Below are 18,125 nucleotides of genomic sequence, written 5' to 3'. Positions count from 1 at the left end.
ACCTGTGGTTTAAGGAACACTTCCCGAATTGGAGGCTGCAAATGATCAAATGTAATCATTATTTTATGGAGACCAAACTTGCCACACTGTTAGAAATTTATCTTGTGGATAGATCAGATTCTTAGAAGACTGGTAAAAAAATTTGTCTTTCAGACTGATGATCGATACTGGGGGGAAATTGTTGATTTGGGAGATTTAAGATATTAAACCCAAAATCTCTCTTCAAACATTAAGTAAAAGGTTTTGAGTACTTTAAGTAATGATGCAAATACGTTAATTAATGATACTTTAATTTGTTCTTCATTTAGGTTTTTACAGTATTTGGTATTAAGCATATTGAAATTCACATTAATGTTTTCCTTTTTTCCTTCCTTGATTGATTAGGTTGTCAAGTTGTTAAGCAACAAAAGATCACAAGCAGTTGGAATATTAATGTCTAGTCTTCATTTAGATATGAAAGACATACAACATGGTAAGTGTAAAAATAAAAATTCACCTGTTGGATATTAAAATTTAGGCTGAAGGACATGATGGTGGTTTGGTGGTAAATTATTTCTAACTTAGGGTTTCTATGCATTGAGATTGGTATATTTCCTGAAAGTGCTACCAAACTTTCTCCCATCATTGTTTCTGAAAGGGTTACTATTAACTTGGCTATTCTATTATTTCTGTACCTTGGGAAAAGTCCAATTTTCATGTCACATTATCTTTGTTAAGGTTCTATAGCAAAGTTCCATACTGGATGGCTTAGCCCCAACAGAAATTTATTTCTCATTGTTCTAGAACTGGAAGTCCAAGATTGGGGTTCTAGCATGTTTGGGTTCTGGTTAGAGCCCTCTGTAGACAGCCATCTTCTCCTGGTATCTTCCGGTGGTGGAAAGAAGGCAAGAGAGCTCTCTTGGGTCTCTGTAAGGGCACGAATTCTATTCATGAGAGTTCTATCCTTGTGATCTAATAATGTCCCAAACATCCTACCTCTAATGCCATCACATTGGGGGTTAGAATTGTAATATATATAAATTATGGGAAAGGCAGAAACGTTCAGTCCAATGCAGATATATTTAGTCCGTGTTAATAAACCTTTAATTTTCATATTATAGGAAGCACTAGGCCTAATGTGCTCTGCAAATAGACCATATCTAAAGTATCTGATTCTGCACGCCATGCTCAAAGAGATATTGATAAACACTAGTGTGAGCCAATAGGGTGGTGCTTCACATACTGAAAATGCCTGGAGAAGATAGTCCTCAGGAGAAAAAAAAAAATGATTGAGTCCTGAGTCTCAAGTGTTTGATATGCTAATATAAAGGAGAAGGAATAAACCTATCAGATCAGCCACAGCCAGCTGGGGAGTTTCAGGAAAGCATGTTTCATTTGTTTTAAGAAGGTTCTTTTGATTAGTGATGTCACGTAATAAACTAGATTGTCATTTTTAGTGATGAAAAGAAAACGAAACTTCTCAGGAGGCTGAATAACTGTTCCTGATGTTTTTAAAGCATTGGATGGGACATGGGATGTACCCTCTTGTCTTCCTCTTCTAAGATACTTGGAGATGCCCAAAGAGTCACCAAAGCCGATTCATTATACACAACCAGCTATGGTGAAAAACTGGTCCTCCTCATTTGTGACAACTCTCATGTAAAACCTGGGCTCTTCTCAAAATAGAGGAATTGAATTGTTTTTCCTAATAACCATCAAAGATGATTTCAAATTGTTCTTGCGCACTAGTATTACTGACAGTGCTGTGACACACAGAAATAGTGATAGCATGGCATTGGTGTTGTGTGTTTAACTTACATCTTTAACCAGGCTTAGATAGTATTTTTGTTTTTGTATTTGCAATTAGGGTGATTTCTGATGTTTTTCAAATGGATTTGGAGTTAATATTTTAATATTTGAATTCCACCCTATAATGGTCAGGCGATATCCCTATGCTATGTCTTCCTGTCACATTTATGCTGAGAGATAGTGCCCAAAGGTGAACAGGGGAATTAAGTTTATATTCAGAATGCCCCGTAAGCTGCCCAGCACCTTAGACTAGATTTAAGCATCTTGAATTATCCAGCGGAATGCCAGGTTACCTATTAAAGAAATATGATTTTAAGTGTAACGCAGACCTCCTGAATCAGGAAAGCATTTAACTGGCTTTCTAGCTTACCCCTTTATAAATGTCGATTCTATCTGTTAGGCTTAAAATGTTGTGTGGACTAATTCACAAATAGCACGAGCTTGGAATGCCCTGTCCATTGATGAGTAACTCTTAATCACAATTTAAGTTTTTATGAAATAGTTTTGATGGTGAGGAAACTTCCTCAAGCTGAAACGTTTGGGGCCATAGACATGGAAGAGAACGCCAGGGCTGGCGCCAAGAAGGAGTTGGTGTTTTCTCAAGCTGGCAGATGGAGCCCAGTTGAGTCATAGAGCAAAATCTGAAAATAATGATATGGTCCTTTTCCTTCAGTCAAATATTCAACTCGGGTTGAGTTAATAACGAGAACCTTATGAACAAAGGAGTCCTCTTGACATCTGCGTCTGTGGTAAAGCCAGTGAGAGTTCATTGAAAATTTGCTCGCTAGACATGCAACGCTAAATAACACGGCCTGAACGTCAGTAGTTGAAGGGTCACGCAGAATTATGCATCAACTTTATCCCGTTAGGATGTAAAGTGATTGCTTGAGTCTCTTTGAAACCCTGTACATGGTCTTCTAAGAAATTAAAAAAAAAAAAAGGCTGCCTTCCAAATCCAAAGAGGTGAGTGGTGGTGCCCTTGTGTGGATGTAACCCTGTTCTGTCTGTTTATCATCTGGAACCACGATTTACATGTATGAATCACTTGTGGCCTCTAGAATAAACTTGACTTCTCCGAGGATATGCCTCCACTGAGAAATCCACAGAAGCATAAACATCATTGATTTTGGATATGGAAGTGGCCACAAAATTTAACCAGACCTCCACAGTCATTTTGTACAAGAGCAAACGAGGTCCTGTTAGTGGTCCGGCTTCTTTCTCAGCGTCACGCAGCTTGTTAACGGAACACACAGAACTTGCACCAGAGTCTCTTCATTTACCAGACTTTTTGGTGTTTGTTGATTTATTTATTTTTATTCAGATGTGCGGCTCCTTTAAGACTGTACTTCTTCTATGACTAGCATTGGTTTCTCTAAAACAAAGTATATGTAGAATTGTTAGAATTTTAGGAAGGGTTGTTTGCTCTGCTTCTCAACTTTCCTCTAGAGTTGAATTTACTTTGTAACCTTTCTATTTTAAAGTGCCCTCTTAGAATAATTAGTGCGCATAATATTTGAAGGTCTGGTTGTAGTCTCCTTATTTCCCAACGTAGCAGATGCAGAGAGTCCTCAGCAAAGCCTACTGTCAAAAAATAGGAGAGAAGAGGTCAGGTTCTCGACTGAGTTTATTAACGCGGCCAATTTAAGTGAGGCATCCCCAAATAATTAACTCTGTGTGCCGGTGTGTAAAACTTACTATGGCAGGCCGAGCTGCTAGAAGGCAATAGTCCATCTATCTGGTAACTTCTAAACTGACCAGCAGTTACAACGTGATGGCTCTGAAAAATCCCACTCCGTGGTTTGGAATAATTTAAAATCTATGATGGAGGTGCCTAGCAGAGGGGATTTGCCCCCCTTTTGTTTGCTAGGGTGTGGGGGCACTATGAGTTTGAGATTGCCTTAAACTGGGGGTCCCTTCAGGCAGTGTTAGCTGCTTGTCTATTGTATAGCTGGGTTTCCCTGAGTTTGCATAGACCTTTGAGTCCCAGTTTATTGTGGGGAGGGTCTATAATCTGTATATTGAATGGGCTCTGGGCTTGGACATTTGGCTTCTAGCCCCATGAAGCTGTCAATAGAAATTCAAATTTATTAGGGTAGGCAAATAGCCTTGGGCAGAAGCAGTTTCCAAGCTGGCTGCTTTCTCTGGGTTCTCCCCTCCCATTTGTTTAGCGTACTAATTCCTTAGTATCATGTTAGATTGTTTACCCCTTTACAATATTTTACAAATATGTTTTATCCAGAATCTTCAGTTGTTGGTGGGAGAGTTGATTCAAATAATTTAGTCTGCTATTCCTCTAAGTTGGCATTATGTGAGTATCTTACAGCTTTGTAATAGCGGTTTAGTTTTGTGAAAACAGTTTGAAAAATTTTATATATTTAGTCCATATTTCAGGGGTCAATATGCTATTCACAGATCTTCGGTTCATTTTGGTAGATAATAAGGAGCTGTAAAAATTTTAAATTCCATATGGCTTGGCTTTCTCTCTCTAACCCTCCCTGCTCCAATCTTGCTACTATGTAGAGGATCCATGTAATTTCTCATCCTAACTGGGATATGTCTAAGAGTGGAAGGAGACGCTGGTAATAACATCGCCTGGATAACAAATGTAACATGGACACTTTACAGGTATGCTGGTAATATGGCCAGGCTTCTACCAGGTGTAACTGAAACAACTTCAGATCTAATCCTCTCTCCTACACAAATAATTTATTTATTGGCCAGCAGAAACAAAACAGTTTGAAAAGTCTGCTTTGTGCACTTGAAGTTGTCTAGCTCTCTGTCCTTATAGGTGCTCTTACTGTGATCTTCTCTGAAATGTTTACCCCAGACTGATGCAAACACATAATAGAGGTAGGAATCTCTTTCCCTTAAAGTCTTCACCTGGCAACTAGAGACCCACCTTGGCCAGGAACTCAACCCAGTACCGTTTAGCTTCTAAGGCTGAGGCAGCCCCCTTAAAGATCCACTGGCTTCTTGTATTCCATAATTTCACCAAAGCCCATTGCAGACAATAGTGTGCTAATTATAAGCATCCACTGTTGATCTTGATAGGGATTGCTGGGCAGCTTACACTAACCATTTCTAGAACGTGATCTTTCTTGCACACTCCTGGTCAACCATCCCTGAGGTTAGGGCCTTGGATGATGCAAAAAGTTGAAACTTTAAGTGGCTCATACATACTGTGAGATTCCTTCTGCGAACATATTTTAAAATGGATTATAAATATTGTAATGAGGAATACCTAATATAGTAGAACTTCTGTAAATTGCCTAAAAGACTGTAACAAACTAGTCAACATAGGGAGGTGGTCAGCGTAAGGAACTCGGCCTGCTGTACTGATACGTACATGTGGTGAATGTCCAGTCTATGAAAATTAGGGCAACTTATGGAGGTGATCAGTGTAGGGAGGTGGTCAGCTATGGAGGTTCCACTGTATATATTTCATGATTCCACTCATACGAATTTCAACATCCTACAGTGATGGCCGTCCCTAGGGTTTTAATGACTCTGGTTCCTTCTTAACTTTTATGTCTGCCCCATCTATAGCTAACTGGCATTGGGGCCCCTGCACAAAAATTGCTAGATTATGTCTTTGGTGAAATTTCTATCTTGTTTTAAACATTATTGATGAAAATCATGTATCCCCCATGAGAAATACAATTGATACGGTCAATGTAATTGTGGCTGTTCTTCAATCTCTAAGCCTAATAACTGATTTCTCAATCACCCTTTATTTGAAAATCCATGGTTAAGGGTATCTTATAAGGACAACACACATACTTTTAGGTTTAAATCAGAAATTCTGGTAAAATCTCAGTATTATTTACAGCTCTTCATGGAACTGATTCAGCTCCTGTTCTTGTGATCTGTCATTGTCTTTCTTCAAAAGGGCTCAAAGCTGAGAAGCCCTATTTTAAAAATTGTCCAGGAGTGAATTACCTAAGGTTGCAGGTACCAAAACATAATTGCTATTGGTAAACAGGATGTATATTCTAAGATATTTCATAAATATATTTTTAGTATGTGAAGAGATGAAAATGAGTATGAGCTTAAATTTTGCTTTCTTCCTCCCTTCTTCACTCTATTATTATTATTGTTGTTATTTATTTATTTATTTATTTATTTTTTGCGGTTTTTGGCCGGAGCTGGGTTTGAACCCACTACCTCTGGCATATGAGGCCAGCGCCCTACTCCTTTGAGCCACAGGCGCCACCCTCTACTATTATGTTTTTACCATGGTTGTATATAATGGTCCAGAAGAGGGAAGTTAATTTCTAACTTTATAGTGAAGGGAATTGAGGCTTTATAGATTAAGCTCCCTAGTTCTTTACCTCCACAGGGCAGATGAGGCACCCGGTTCCTGCTCCTCCTCCCTCAGTCTCAGTGTTTCCTGGTGTGTGCAGTGTAACAGCAAAAACAAAACCAGCAAAAGAGCATCATGCTTTTGGCTACCAGTTCTTTCATTTTTAGAGGTATTAAAACACCAGAGAATAGGAATATAGCAAACCATTTGTTGCATTGTGTCTGTTTATGCAAACTCCCCAGTCTGCTTACCAACGCTGTTGTTTTGAGAAATGAAGTTGTGAAGTTTTTGCACATCTGAGACTTACCTGAGGAAACTAAATTTCCATGGAAATGATTAATGGAGTTCCTTGTTCTTAATTGAACCATGCTAAGATAAATGAAATAGCTAAGTGTCCCATAACAATGTTTTGATTTAAGGACAGACCACATACGTGATAATGGTCTCATAAGGTGATAATGGAGCTGAAAAGTCCCTACCTCCTGCTGTGACTGTCATCCAACACGCTACTTTTTTTCTGCATTTCAATATGTGTTGATATAAGACTTACCATGCCTGCAGTGTTCAGTGCAGTGACAGCCATGCAGCGTGTAGCTTGGGAGCAGCAGGCCATGCCACGCCATGTGGCCAACATGTAGGGTGAGCTGCACCCTCTAGGTCTCTGCTTCGTAGAAGCATGTAATGTTCGCACAACATGAAATGGAATTACAGCAAGAGGGCCCTCACCACGAGCAGGATCCCCAGTTTCCTCCTTACTATGAAGGGCTGTTAAACGAGTTCTTACCTGTAAACAAACACATCCACGCCTATACTAAACGCCCAACAAAGTTATTTGTCCTCCTCTTCCTGTATTTCTTAGGAAATGAGCTGTGTCTATAGGTTTTGAAGGTGTTTAAAATGTGGGTCAGCCAGTAAGAAAACGTAAAGGTTTCAGGTTCCTTCCTTCTTTCTTTATGATGAACAGGCTCTACTGTACGTCGTTGCCCGTGGAACAAAGAAGAGGGTAGAATATTGACAAGGATCTGAAGAAACAGGAACTCGTATACTATTGGCAGGAATATAAATTAATATCACCATCTTGGAAAACAGGATGGAGGTTCTTCAAAGAAAATTGAAAGTAGAATTACCATATCATCTAACAATCCCACTATTGGGCACATGCCCAAACCAATTAAAATCAGTATGTTGAAGGGATGTCTGCGTTCTCATGTTGATTGCAGACTCCTTCACAAGAGCCAAAATATGGAAACAACTTACGTGTCCATCAACACATGATTGGATTAAAATATGTGGTGTGTATATACACGGTGGAATACTAACCACCCTCAAAATTGTGTCATTTCGCAATAATATGGATGAATTTAGAGGACGTTATGTTAAGTAAAATAAGCAGACACAGGGAGATTAATACTGTATGATCTCCCTCATATGTGGAATCCAAAAACATCAAAGTTATACAATTAGAAAGTAGAGTGCTGTTTATCAGAGCTTGGGTAGGGAATTGAGGGAGATGGAGGAAACAGGGTATATTGGTGAATGGGTATGAAGTTTTAGCTAAGAGGAAAAACTTTGGGTATTTTATTGGACAGCAAGGGGATCATAGTTAATAATGATGCATTGTATATTCTAAAATAGCTAAACAAGAGAATATTCCACAAAGCAGTGATAAATATTTGAGGTAATAGATATGATAAATAAGTAAATATATAAAGTGTAAGAATACTTCCTTAAAAGCCTGGAAATACCCTTTCTGAATCCTAAGAACTTTGAAGGATCTCTTTATGGTGATTCTCTTTGCCTGTATTTGGGCAGCCTTCCCATCCAACACTTCTTTTACCCTGCCCTGCCGCCCGGGAATAATGTTTTTCTTATGCAATTTTCCACTAAACAAGTTGTAGGTTACAAACTCCAGGTCCTTTCCGTAGAGTCTAGTTTCATTCTTGGAGACTCAAGCTTTTTCACTTGCCTATTAATTACTGTAAGAGAGTTTATCTACAATCAATTGTTTATTTGGGTAATATTCTCAAAAATTGGGCTCAATGTAGGCAATGTTGTTTTTTCCCACTAGGTTTTTCAGTGTCTGGTTACTTTGAAATTCAGGATATAGAATTTTAAGACCTGCTTCTTATGTTTATTGAGACATTAAAAAGGTAGTAAATGCTATCGGGAGATTTATTGAATGGTTTTCATTGAAATGTAAAGTTGCTTAGAATTAGAAATTTGAGAAGAAAGTGGGCTCCAGCGAGCCTATGTAACCTTTTCATCAATTGTAGCCTTGTAGTGGACAAAAGTACTTGTGAGATAGTATACTTTCATTAAAACCTACTTTCAGAAATTTAATATCAAATATGTTTTAATTTAAAATATAAGTTCATTACCTACAGTTTTTTTTTTTAATAAAAGAAAGACCTCATATATCATTTGAAGTCACACGTAGATTATTAAATCAAGGCAAAATGAATTCCGAGCCTCTTATTACAAGTCCCAGGAAAAACCCTGAGTTGAACTTAGCTTACATTTTTATGAGGTTGTTCCATAGTTGGACTTTTGCGATTACACTTTTGTGGGAAGAAGGAACACAACATCTGGGGTTAGATCAGAGCTGTGAGCTTAGGATATATTTCTTTTCCTCTGCTACACTTATTATCTGCATCATGTATCAGTATTTGTTTGCATGTTTATTTTTGGCAACCTCCTGACCCCCCCCATCCCCACCCCGCCATGGGAAGGATAATTCTGTGAAGGTGGGGACAGCCCACTGCCACTCAGGGCATTGCCCACATAATGCTGCACCTGTTCTTTACAGTTACTGGGTGATTGTTAAAGGAATTGCGTGGACCACATGAGGCACACGTGGAGGCTGAGTCTAAATCTGAGTGCAGAGAGAGAACTTGGTGCGAGACCATAATTAATCACATTCATGTTGACCCTTGCGCCACTTTGTGTTGAAGGTGTGGTTTTTGATAAAACGTTCCTTTTCCATAATCCTTGAGAGGGTTGAGATGTGGACTGGTGGTTTGAGAGGAGGGGAAGCCCCTTAGAGTGATGCTTGTATAGCACAATCGGCTTCTGAAGCATTCTATGCCTTTCGACAAGCACTTCTCTAGCCTGCATCCCAAGGTAGCCACGAGGGGTGACTTTCTGGCCCTCTTTATCCAGCCAGATGAAACGAGGCTCTGAGAGTAATGGAGGTGCTACTGACTGGCACTTTCCACCTTTCCATTCTCGAGCCATATGTGTGCTTTTCCCAGGAGGTATGTTCTAGAACTATAATCACAGCACTTCTCAGCTCTGTGTGCTGAGACATCAGATAAAATGGTTCCGACCCCATGGTCATGTGACGGCATGTTACTTCCCATGGTCATGTGATGGCATGTTACTTCCCATGGTCATGTGACAGCATGTTACTTCCCATGGTCATGTGACGGCATGTTACTTCCTGGCAGGCCACAGTGTTGACATGTCACCCTGTTCACTATCTTGCCTCTTGTCTCATGGTCAGCTTTGAACACAACGAGACCTCCACTTCTTTTGTGCATTTTCAGCCAAATATGTCCAAATACATTTTAAAATTAAACATTGAAATCAAATTATTATGTACACATGATTAAGAAAATAAGTTGTACAGAAAGGCTTACAAAGAAAGAAACACAGTTCCTAGTTCCCCACGTGAACTTCATGACTCCCATGATAGATTGTATGGGAATGAATTTTTCCCTTGTTTAAGCCATTGCAGGCTCCTATGAGGATACAATGGAACCCCAGAGGAGGGTTCTCTATCATTGTTGAAAACAGTATGAAGTCCTTATGAATTAAGTTGTAAAGATATTTTCTGAATCGAGTGAGATACTAACCCAAATTATCTGCAAGATTCTTATTAATGCTATTTTTGTACAATTCTAAATTTACAGATAGACAATTGCTGGTAAGAAGAGTGAAAACCTATAGTCATTTGCCTTCAACAACTAGAGCAGTGGGTGATGTTATTATCCCCATCTTTGGAATGAAATAACTGGGGAATAGAGTAGCAAATGCACCTTAATCAGCACACAGTGGGGCTACAGTTTAAGCACAGTCAGTCTGAATCCAGGCCTGGGCTCTAAATCTCTGCTGTACTTCCTGAGAACTCTCAGTGGAAGTGGCTTAAACTGGAAAAGTGGTATGTGGTTATTTTTTTCCTCCATGGTTCGTAACTGTACTGTCAGTCTCTCTGGCTTCCGTTCCTGTATGTAGCACGCTGCTCTTATGCCCTGTAGCTCGAGCACATGTTCATACACTGTGTGAGTGGAGGGGATGGGGCACAGGAGAAGCAGAGGGGCAGAAATGCAGAGAAATAGAATGCTGGGCAGGGTACAAGGAGGTCACTTGATGGATATATTGGAGGATTTCCTCTGGAATTTCTTCTGTTACCACTACCTGTGGTATACTCCGCATTCTGTGATTCTGGCATGCTTGGCCAGAGAAAGCTGGAGAGTGGAGGGTTTCCCTGAATGACCAACTTCTGTACCAGTCAGAGAGAGAAGGAGGAAAGTTCATTCAGTCAAGGCCTATCATCACCTTAGTAAAATACCTACTTATGAATTTAGGGCACATTATGCTTAGAGTAGTGAATTTTGTCATTGTACTCTCTAGCCCATGCTCTTCCGACCAAGAAAGACGTCAGCATTGACCTTAACACCACAGAGACTGATCATTCATTCCTTCCTGCTGCCTTGATTTCTCCCAAGGTTTCATCATTCAGTCCCTCAAATAGTAACTGTCTACTTTGTGCCAAGCTCCACTGCTGGCTTTGGGATACAGCAATAAAGACAAAGAGGCAAAAATTGGTTGGGTGCAGTGGCTCATACCTATCATCTCAGCACTTTAGGAGGTCAAGGCAGGAGGATTATTTGAGGCCAAGAGTTTAAGACCAGGCTGGGCAACATAGTGCCTGTCTCAAAAAAATAAAAATAAAAATAAAAATTAGGTGGGCATAGTGGTGCATGCTTATAGTGCCACCTACTTGGGAAGGGTGAGGTGGGAGGATCACCTGAGCTCAGAACTTTGAGGCTGTCATGAGCTGTGATTCCACAACTGCACTCTAACCCGGGGGACAAGACCCTGTCTGGTTAAAAAAATATATTAAAAAAAAAAAGGAGAAAGAAACAGATTTGTGGCTGTGTGGAACTTAAATTTCAGTAGAGGAAAAACAGTTGTTTTTTGTTTTTTTTTTTTAAAGCAAGGTAGTTGCTATGCTACATGAAGGTAACTACCATGGGAGAAACAAAAGGAGGGAATGGAAACGGGGCGACAGGGCACAGAATGAGAGGTGGGGGAGAAGTCAGGGAAAGCCCAGAGAAACCGTGACATCTGAAGGGCACAAGCAAAGTGACCCTGTAGTTATCTGTGCACCAGGGAGGACAAAGGTCCTGAGGTGATAATGTCCTGGCACATTAAAGCATGTGGTCATGTGTAAGTGGAGAGAGTACTCATCAGGGGGGAGTCTGTTTATCTGTTTCTCTTGTTTTTTATTTGTTTGTTTGTTTCTTTTTTTAGAGACAGTCTCACTTTGTCGCCCTTAGTAGAGTGCCATGGCATCACAGCTCACAGCAACCTCCAGCTCTTGGGCTTAGGCAATTCTCTTGCCTCAGCCTCCCGAGTAGCTGGGACTACAGGCACCCGCCACAACACCCGGCTATTTTTTTGTTGCAGTTTGGCCAAGGCCGGGTTCGAACCTGCCACCCTCGGTATATGGGGCCAGTGCCCTACTCACTGAGCCACAGGTGCCACCCATATACATTTCTTTTAATCTTAGTACTTTTCCTTTTACAATATGATATAAACAATCTGTTTTAGACTTGTTAGCTTCCAAACTCTTGGACTGCTATATTTGAATGCAGTATGTTATTAAACCTTTTTTTTTTTTTTAAATAAATGGAGAAAGAGGATGTGTTTTATCAAGCTTGTGCCTCACCCAATGTTTAAGTACCTGGGTCTGCTAACATTACATTATTTATCTGATTTAAGGCTTTTGAAATATTTAGATTTTTTTTTAGATACAATATTCTGTTCATCTTGAATAAAACCCCAATAGTCAATTAAATCCTAATAGGCTTTTATTTTTTTTTGAAACATTTGAAATGTTTAGCATAGTTCCAGAAACATACAGTTTTCACATTGGAGATAAATTCTTTATTTCTAATTTACTCATCCGTGACCTAATGAACATTCATTCCTTCTTCAGTACACATTCCTTAACATTTATTGTTCAGTGCCTGCTTTTTAAAATTTAATCCAGAGCTGTGTAAATGCGTGTGGGGCCTCCTGGCCTCACTGTAGCGGTTTGAATCAGCAGTGGAGGTTAGTTGTCATCTTGGCCGTGATCTTTGGAGTGCCTTATTCCCGTCATTTCCTGCACGTCGCACCAGGTCTGGGTGTCACAAAGCCATTATGTCACTTTTCTAGCATTTGTAATACTCTTGAGTAGTAATTTCAGAACACTTAGTGAAAAGCTTCAAGTGTTTAAATATAATGAAGTCTGGGGAGTTAGCTCAATGTTAGTTTTAGGCTCAATGTTAACTCATTCATTTTGTGCCAAAAAGGAATTTTATAAGACAGGGTAAGTTTTCCTTTGTGGTAGCTTGGAGCTGAGAACAAAATACGCTTACTTTCCTATCACCTCAGCTGGAAGAGAGGGTTATAGAGGAGATGTGATAGTCCCTAGGAAATTTATAAATAGGAAATTACTGCTGCTTTTTTTTCCTTTTTTTTTTTTTTTGAGCCCTGGATAGAGTGCTGTTGTATCACAGCTCACAGCGAAATTGCTTCTTCTTGAACTATAAGGATTGTAATTTCAGTTGAGATTACATTTTTAAGTGCTTTAGCTAATTTTTAATACTTTAGTGCAAAGCATTTTAGCTATTGGCAACCATTTTTTTTCTCACCCAGATATATTTAGATTGACTATAAACCAAAAAAAAAAAAAAAAAAAGGCAAAAGACTCTTTATGTGTGGGAATTGTGAAGTTTGAAATCTGCTTTGCTTTTTAATGATTTGATTCTCATCGGATTATTTATATACAACAGCAGCCAAGGAAAAGACGTTGACAGGTCTCTGTAAAGGCAGAAAGAGGCTCTTCATCTTTCAAGCCCATAAGTTTGGGACTACAGGGAAAGTTCCAAATTTTGGTTCCTTTCTTTTGGATGGAATCTTGAAGAAGCATTTACTATTCATAGAGCAGCGTGAGCTGGAACTGTAATTTTTATCTGGTTGGGCAGGTGGGGAGAAGAGACTTGGGGGTAGCAGTGCAGAGTGAATGAACATCTCTACACTGCAAGTTCACGGTGCCTGAGGTCGATTCAAACCTTGCGCCAATCAGTGGCTCCCATAGGAAGCTTTTCTGAACAGTGAAGCCCATTCTGTGTTTTTTTGTTTTGTTTTGTTTTGTTTTACTATCTGCACATAGTGCCAGTGATCAAGGAAATTCTGGAAGCTCTGACAATAAAAATAGTTTTCTTTAATTGAAAAAATCTCCAACACCATGATAAGAGGACAGATGTATCTTGTGCAATTAAGTCACCATCTGTGGAGTGTTGCAATTGCAGAAATGCTGAAAGTCACTGGGTGTTTAAAGTAATGAAGGAAGGGCGGTGCCTGTGGCTCAGTCGGTAAGGCGCCGGCCCCATATACCAAGGGTGGCAGGTTCAAACTCGGCCCCGGCCGAACTGCAACCAAAAAATAGCCGGGCATTGTGGCGGGCGCCTGTAGTCCCAGCTACGCGGGAGGCTGAGGCAAGAGAATCGCTGAAGCCCAGGAGTTGGAGGTTGCTGTGAGCTGTGTGAGGCCACGGCACTCTACAGAGGGCCATAAAGTGAGACTCTGTCTCTACAAAAAAAAAAAATAAAATAAATGAAGTAATGAAGGAAGATGGGTTGGAAGAAGCAAAATGGATAGTCTCCTTGGTCAAGGCATCACCTAAGCAGTGGGGGCTGGGAGTTCATGAACTCTGGAGAATAGAATGTGTGAGGGGATTATAGTAGACAGAAGAAAACTTCCTCCGATAGTTATTTTTCCATTCGCTGGTCACCTGTGGACGTTTAATTAAAGCTCAAAAATGTGAGTGAAATAATTGAACCGAGACAGTTCCATCTTACATTTGAAACGTTTCTCTTCTACCGGTAAGTAACCTTTTGTTCATTAAAAGCACATCAGACAGATCCTAATATCTGAAACTTCTCCCCGTATTTAACTGATCCTCTGTTCCCCTATATCAGCGGTTCTCAACCTGTGGGTCGCGACCCACAGGAACTGTACTAAAGGGCCGCAGCATTAGGAAGGTTGAGAACCACTGCCCTACATGATGAAGCATTAAAATAATACTTACACACCTATATATATATATATATATATATATATATATATATATCTCAAAAGAAGAAAATAAAAAACTTCATTAATTGAACAAAGAACAAAATAGGACTTAACATACATATACACCAGTGAATCACATGTTTGCACATCTTAGGTATATGTTGATGTATGTAGACTTGAAATTATTCCAAGGGGATTGTGATAAATATTTAGCAGGTGTTAGATTTTTCATGTTTTTAAACTATTTTAGAAAAGTAGTCATAAAGCATGAGTTAATGAAGGTCATTTCTAGAGTACAATGAAAGACATTATGGCTGATCAATGTCTCATCTTGGTACGCAAACTCTAATATTCTCAGAGGTCATAAATTTACAATTAAAAGTTTCAATTATTTTGGATAAGTCTTTAAAATTTCAGTGACCAAACTTCTCAGTTCCTTTCCCTACCTCAACATGTCTGCTGACAGATAAATGTTTACATATTCTAAAGAAGTTGACTCTTGAAGTGAATGTTTGGGTGAATTGTTTTTAAAAAATAATTTTCTTTGTTTTAAAATAATGATCATAATAATTGTGTTTATAAATTCAAGATTTTCTGTTTCAGTGTCTTTCAGGACGAGGCATGTTTGTGTAGAATTACACTGAAAATTGTTATCATTGGTGTGAAAGTTATTTTGGCATAAGACATTTCAGATTTCTTGTAGGATCTATACTTATGGAGCAACATATATGCTTGCATTCAAAATAAAATTCATCGCTGTTCTCCTGTTAGCGCATGTGTTAGAAAACAGTGGCAAAATGTCCCAGAGTTAGGGTCCTATTTCCAGGGTAACTCACTAAGCTGTCTTTTACAAGAGCTTAAATGTTTACCTAAGCAAGAAGGTGAAGTTCATTATGCCCAATAAAGGGCATTTTGCAGTGCTGGTTTATAGAAAACAGCAGACAGTGGATGTTTTACATGAAGTACAGTGTGTTGTTTGAAACTCTTTTGCTCATCTGTACGCTGTGCTTAAAATAAACACTCTCTGGGAATATGCCAGTTTTTTTTCCTACCAGCCTTATTCCACACCCTAGATTTTGTCACCTGCCAAAGTCAAATAAATCTTATCTAAACAGTTGAGATAAGCCTTGAGTTGTACCCAGTATGGTCAAATCAACAAACCTCTCCAAAAACAGAAATGAAATACAATATTGCTAGATTAAACAGTCTACAATAGCAATCATGTTTGCATTTAAAGATTTTATTCCAAAAGGATTACAGTCTTGGTATCCATTTTTTTTCGTCCTGCCTAGACAAGACGGCGGCATACTGACTCAAACAAAATGCATTTGTTCTCTAACAATTTAACTTGTCCAGCTCTTATAAACAAGGCCCATAGGTGTATGAAGTCTACCGACTTAATCAGTAACTTATGTCGTTAACCTTGTATAAGCAAGTATGCTTGAGATGTACCAGCATTGGATTGCCTGTTGGATTTATTTTTTTTTTTCCAACAGGAAAGCCTTTCTTTATGTAGCTTATGTGCAAATTCTATAGAATTCTGGTACTTCATTGCCTGTACCTTACACTAAAGCTTTGCCGTGTTAAACTGCCTGAAAAGAGAAGATAGCATAAATGAAAGTGACTTATAAAAATCATAGACTACTGTAAAAATAAAATTTTCTTCTTTTCCGGGGCATACAGTATTTTAACTATTTGCTAATAAGTTGTAAACTCTACCAGGGCAGGAACTGTGGCTGTCTGGTTTACACTGTTACCTCCAGGGCTGAGAAAGGTACCTCGTTCAGAGTTAGAACTCTGTGAATATTTGGTCAATGAATAAATGTTTTCAAGAAGATACTGTCATCTTTGCAGACGAATACAAATATTTAATAATTATGTTACCGATTTCTTTTCTTTCTTTCTTTTCTTGTCTTCTCTCTCTCTCTCTCTCTCTTTTTTTTTTTTTTTTTTTTTGCAGTTTTTGGCCAGGACTGGGCTTGAACTATGGGGCCAGCACCCTACTCCTTTGAACCACAGGTGCTGCCTTTTTTATTTATTTATTTTTTTTTTGAGACACTGTCTTGCTTTGTTTCCTGGGCAGTGAGTGCGTCATCTGAGCTCACAGCAACCTCGAACTCCCACACTTAAACAGTCCTCCTATCTCAGCCTCCCAAATAGCTGGAACTACAGGCATGTGCCACTGTGCCCAGCTAATTTTTTTATTTTTATTTTTTTAGTAAAGATGGCATTTCATTATGTTGTTCAGGTTGGTGTTGAACTCCTGGCCTCCAGTGAGTCTGCCGTCTCAGCCCCTCAAAGTGCTAAGATTACAGGCATAATCCACTACACTCTGTAACATCAATTTCTGGTATTTGAAAGCACGTTTCTGAAATGAGAACATTCTATATTTAACCTATAAATGGTTCCCTTCCAATGTCCTGTCATTTAATTAGCAATTTTTTTTTAATTTTTTTTGGCTGGGAAGGGGTTTGAACCTGCCACCTCCTGCATATGGGGCCGGTGCCTTACTCCTTTGAGCCACAGGTACCACCTTAATTAGAAATTTTTTTTTTTTATGTGTAATATAGAAAGGACAAATGTCATTTTTTCACTGCTGGTTTTTGGAGGAATACTTCTAAGTTTTTACCAACATTGGTGCATTTCTTATTGTAGAACAACTTATACATTGCCTGCTGCTTTGAAAATGACCCATTTTCTCCCCATTCTTTCAGTGGATCTTGCGTACTTTGTTTCAGCTTCTACCACAGCTGAGAATTAACCCAACTGGCTGCAGATATGTGATTCTAATGTGCTACTCTTTTTTTAAGGTTCAAACAATAATATGAAATATGTACTTTTATTTCTAATTTATAATTTGCTTTATAAAAGCAAGCATATCTACTCTTGTAAAGGTATATATATGATATTTAGTATCAGAGAACTAAGAGCCTTTCATTTTTGAGTGCCTACTATGACAAGTACTGTGTTGTACAAAATAGACGAATTACTTCTAATATTTATGCTATCCATTGGAGGGAGATAGTAACATTACCAGTAATACATCCATTTCCCATATGAGTAAACTGAGGCTCAAAGAGGTTACCACATCTCTGTAAGAGACACACAGCTGTTAGTCACAGATCACATTTTTTTTTTTGTTCAGGTCTGTCTGATCCCCAAGTATAAGGTTTAAGTTTCAAGGCATTTTGGAGAAGACTGCGACTTTTGCATTATCATTTTGGTAAATTAAAATTTCTCTGTAACCACATTGAGATGTTTCAACTGGGGATTTGAATCAGAAGACCAACAATAAAATTTAGAAGTCTTACAAATACAAGGAATGAAATGCTAATATTTTAATCTGGAATTTACAAAAAGAATACCGTTGTTGTATTTGCCATTTAACTTATTATAGTCTTTAGATAACCCCAAATTACTTGAGATGTTGTTTGAGAGCCTGCATGTTTCACATGTGTTGTTAAGAAAGCCTGGGAACATGTCTCCTGGCAAGATTCCCCCCTTGTTGTGTCTGTGTGCACAGTCAACAACCCCAGGCATCCTGATGCTCAGGTGTGCACAGTGGTGGGGTGCGGAAAGAATACAAATGTAGCATTTACCTTACTATTTTTTTCCTGTGTACATTAATGCATTTATGGGGTACAATGTGCTGATTTCATATAGAATTAGGAATGCTTACATCACA

General features: G+C 38.9%; 1 protein-coding gene across 1 annotated transcript in view; it reads left to right on the top strand.

The window, feature by feature from the left end:
- The window catches only part of FMN2 (formin 2), a 378,063-nt gene that overhangs the window by 176,704 nt on the left and 183,234 nt on the right, over positions 1 to 18,125 (top strand). Inside the window, exon 7 of the mRNA XM_053607776.1 lies at positions 385 to 472. Coding sequence (XP_053463751.1) covers positions 385 to 472 — 88 coding nt within the window. The remainder of the gene's footprint in view (positions 1 to 384; positions 473 to 18,125) is intronic.

Source organism: Nycticebus coucang, chromosome 10 (genome assembly GCF_027406575.1).
Source record: "Nycticebus coucang isolate mNycCou1 chromosome 10, mNycCou1.pri, whole genome shotgun sequence".
In the NCBI taxonomy this organism is placed as follows: domain Eukaryota; kingdom Metazoa; phylum Chordata; class Mammalia; order Primates; family Lorisidae; genus Nycticebus; species Nycticebus coucang.
This window is presented reverse-complemented; position numbering and strand designations above follow the sequence as displayed.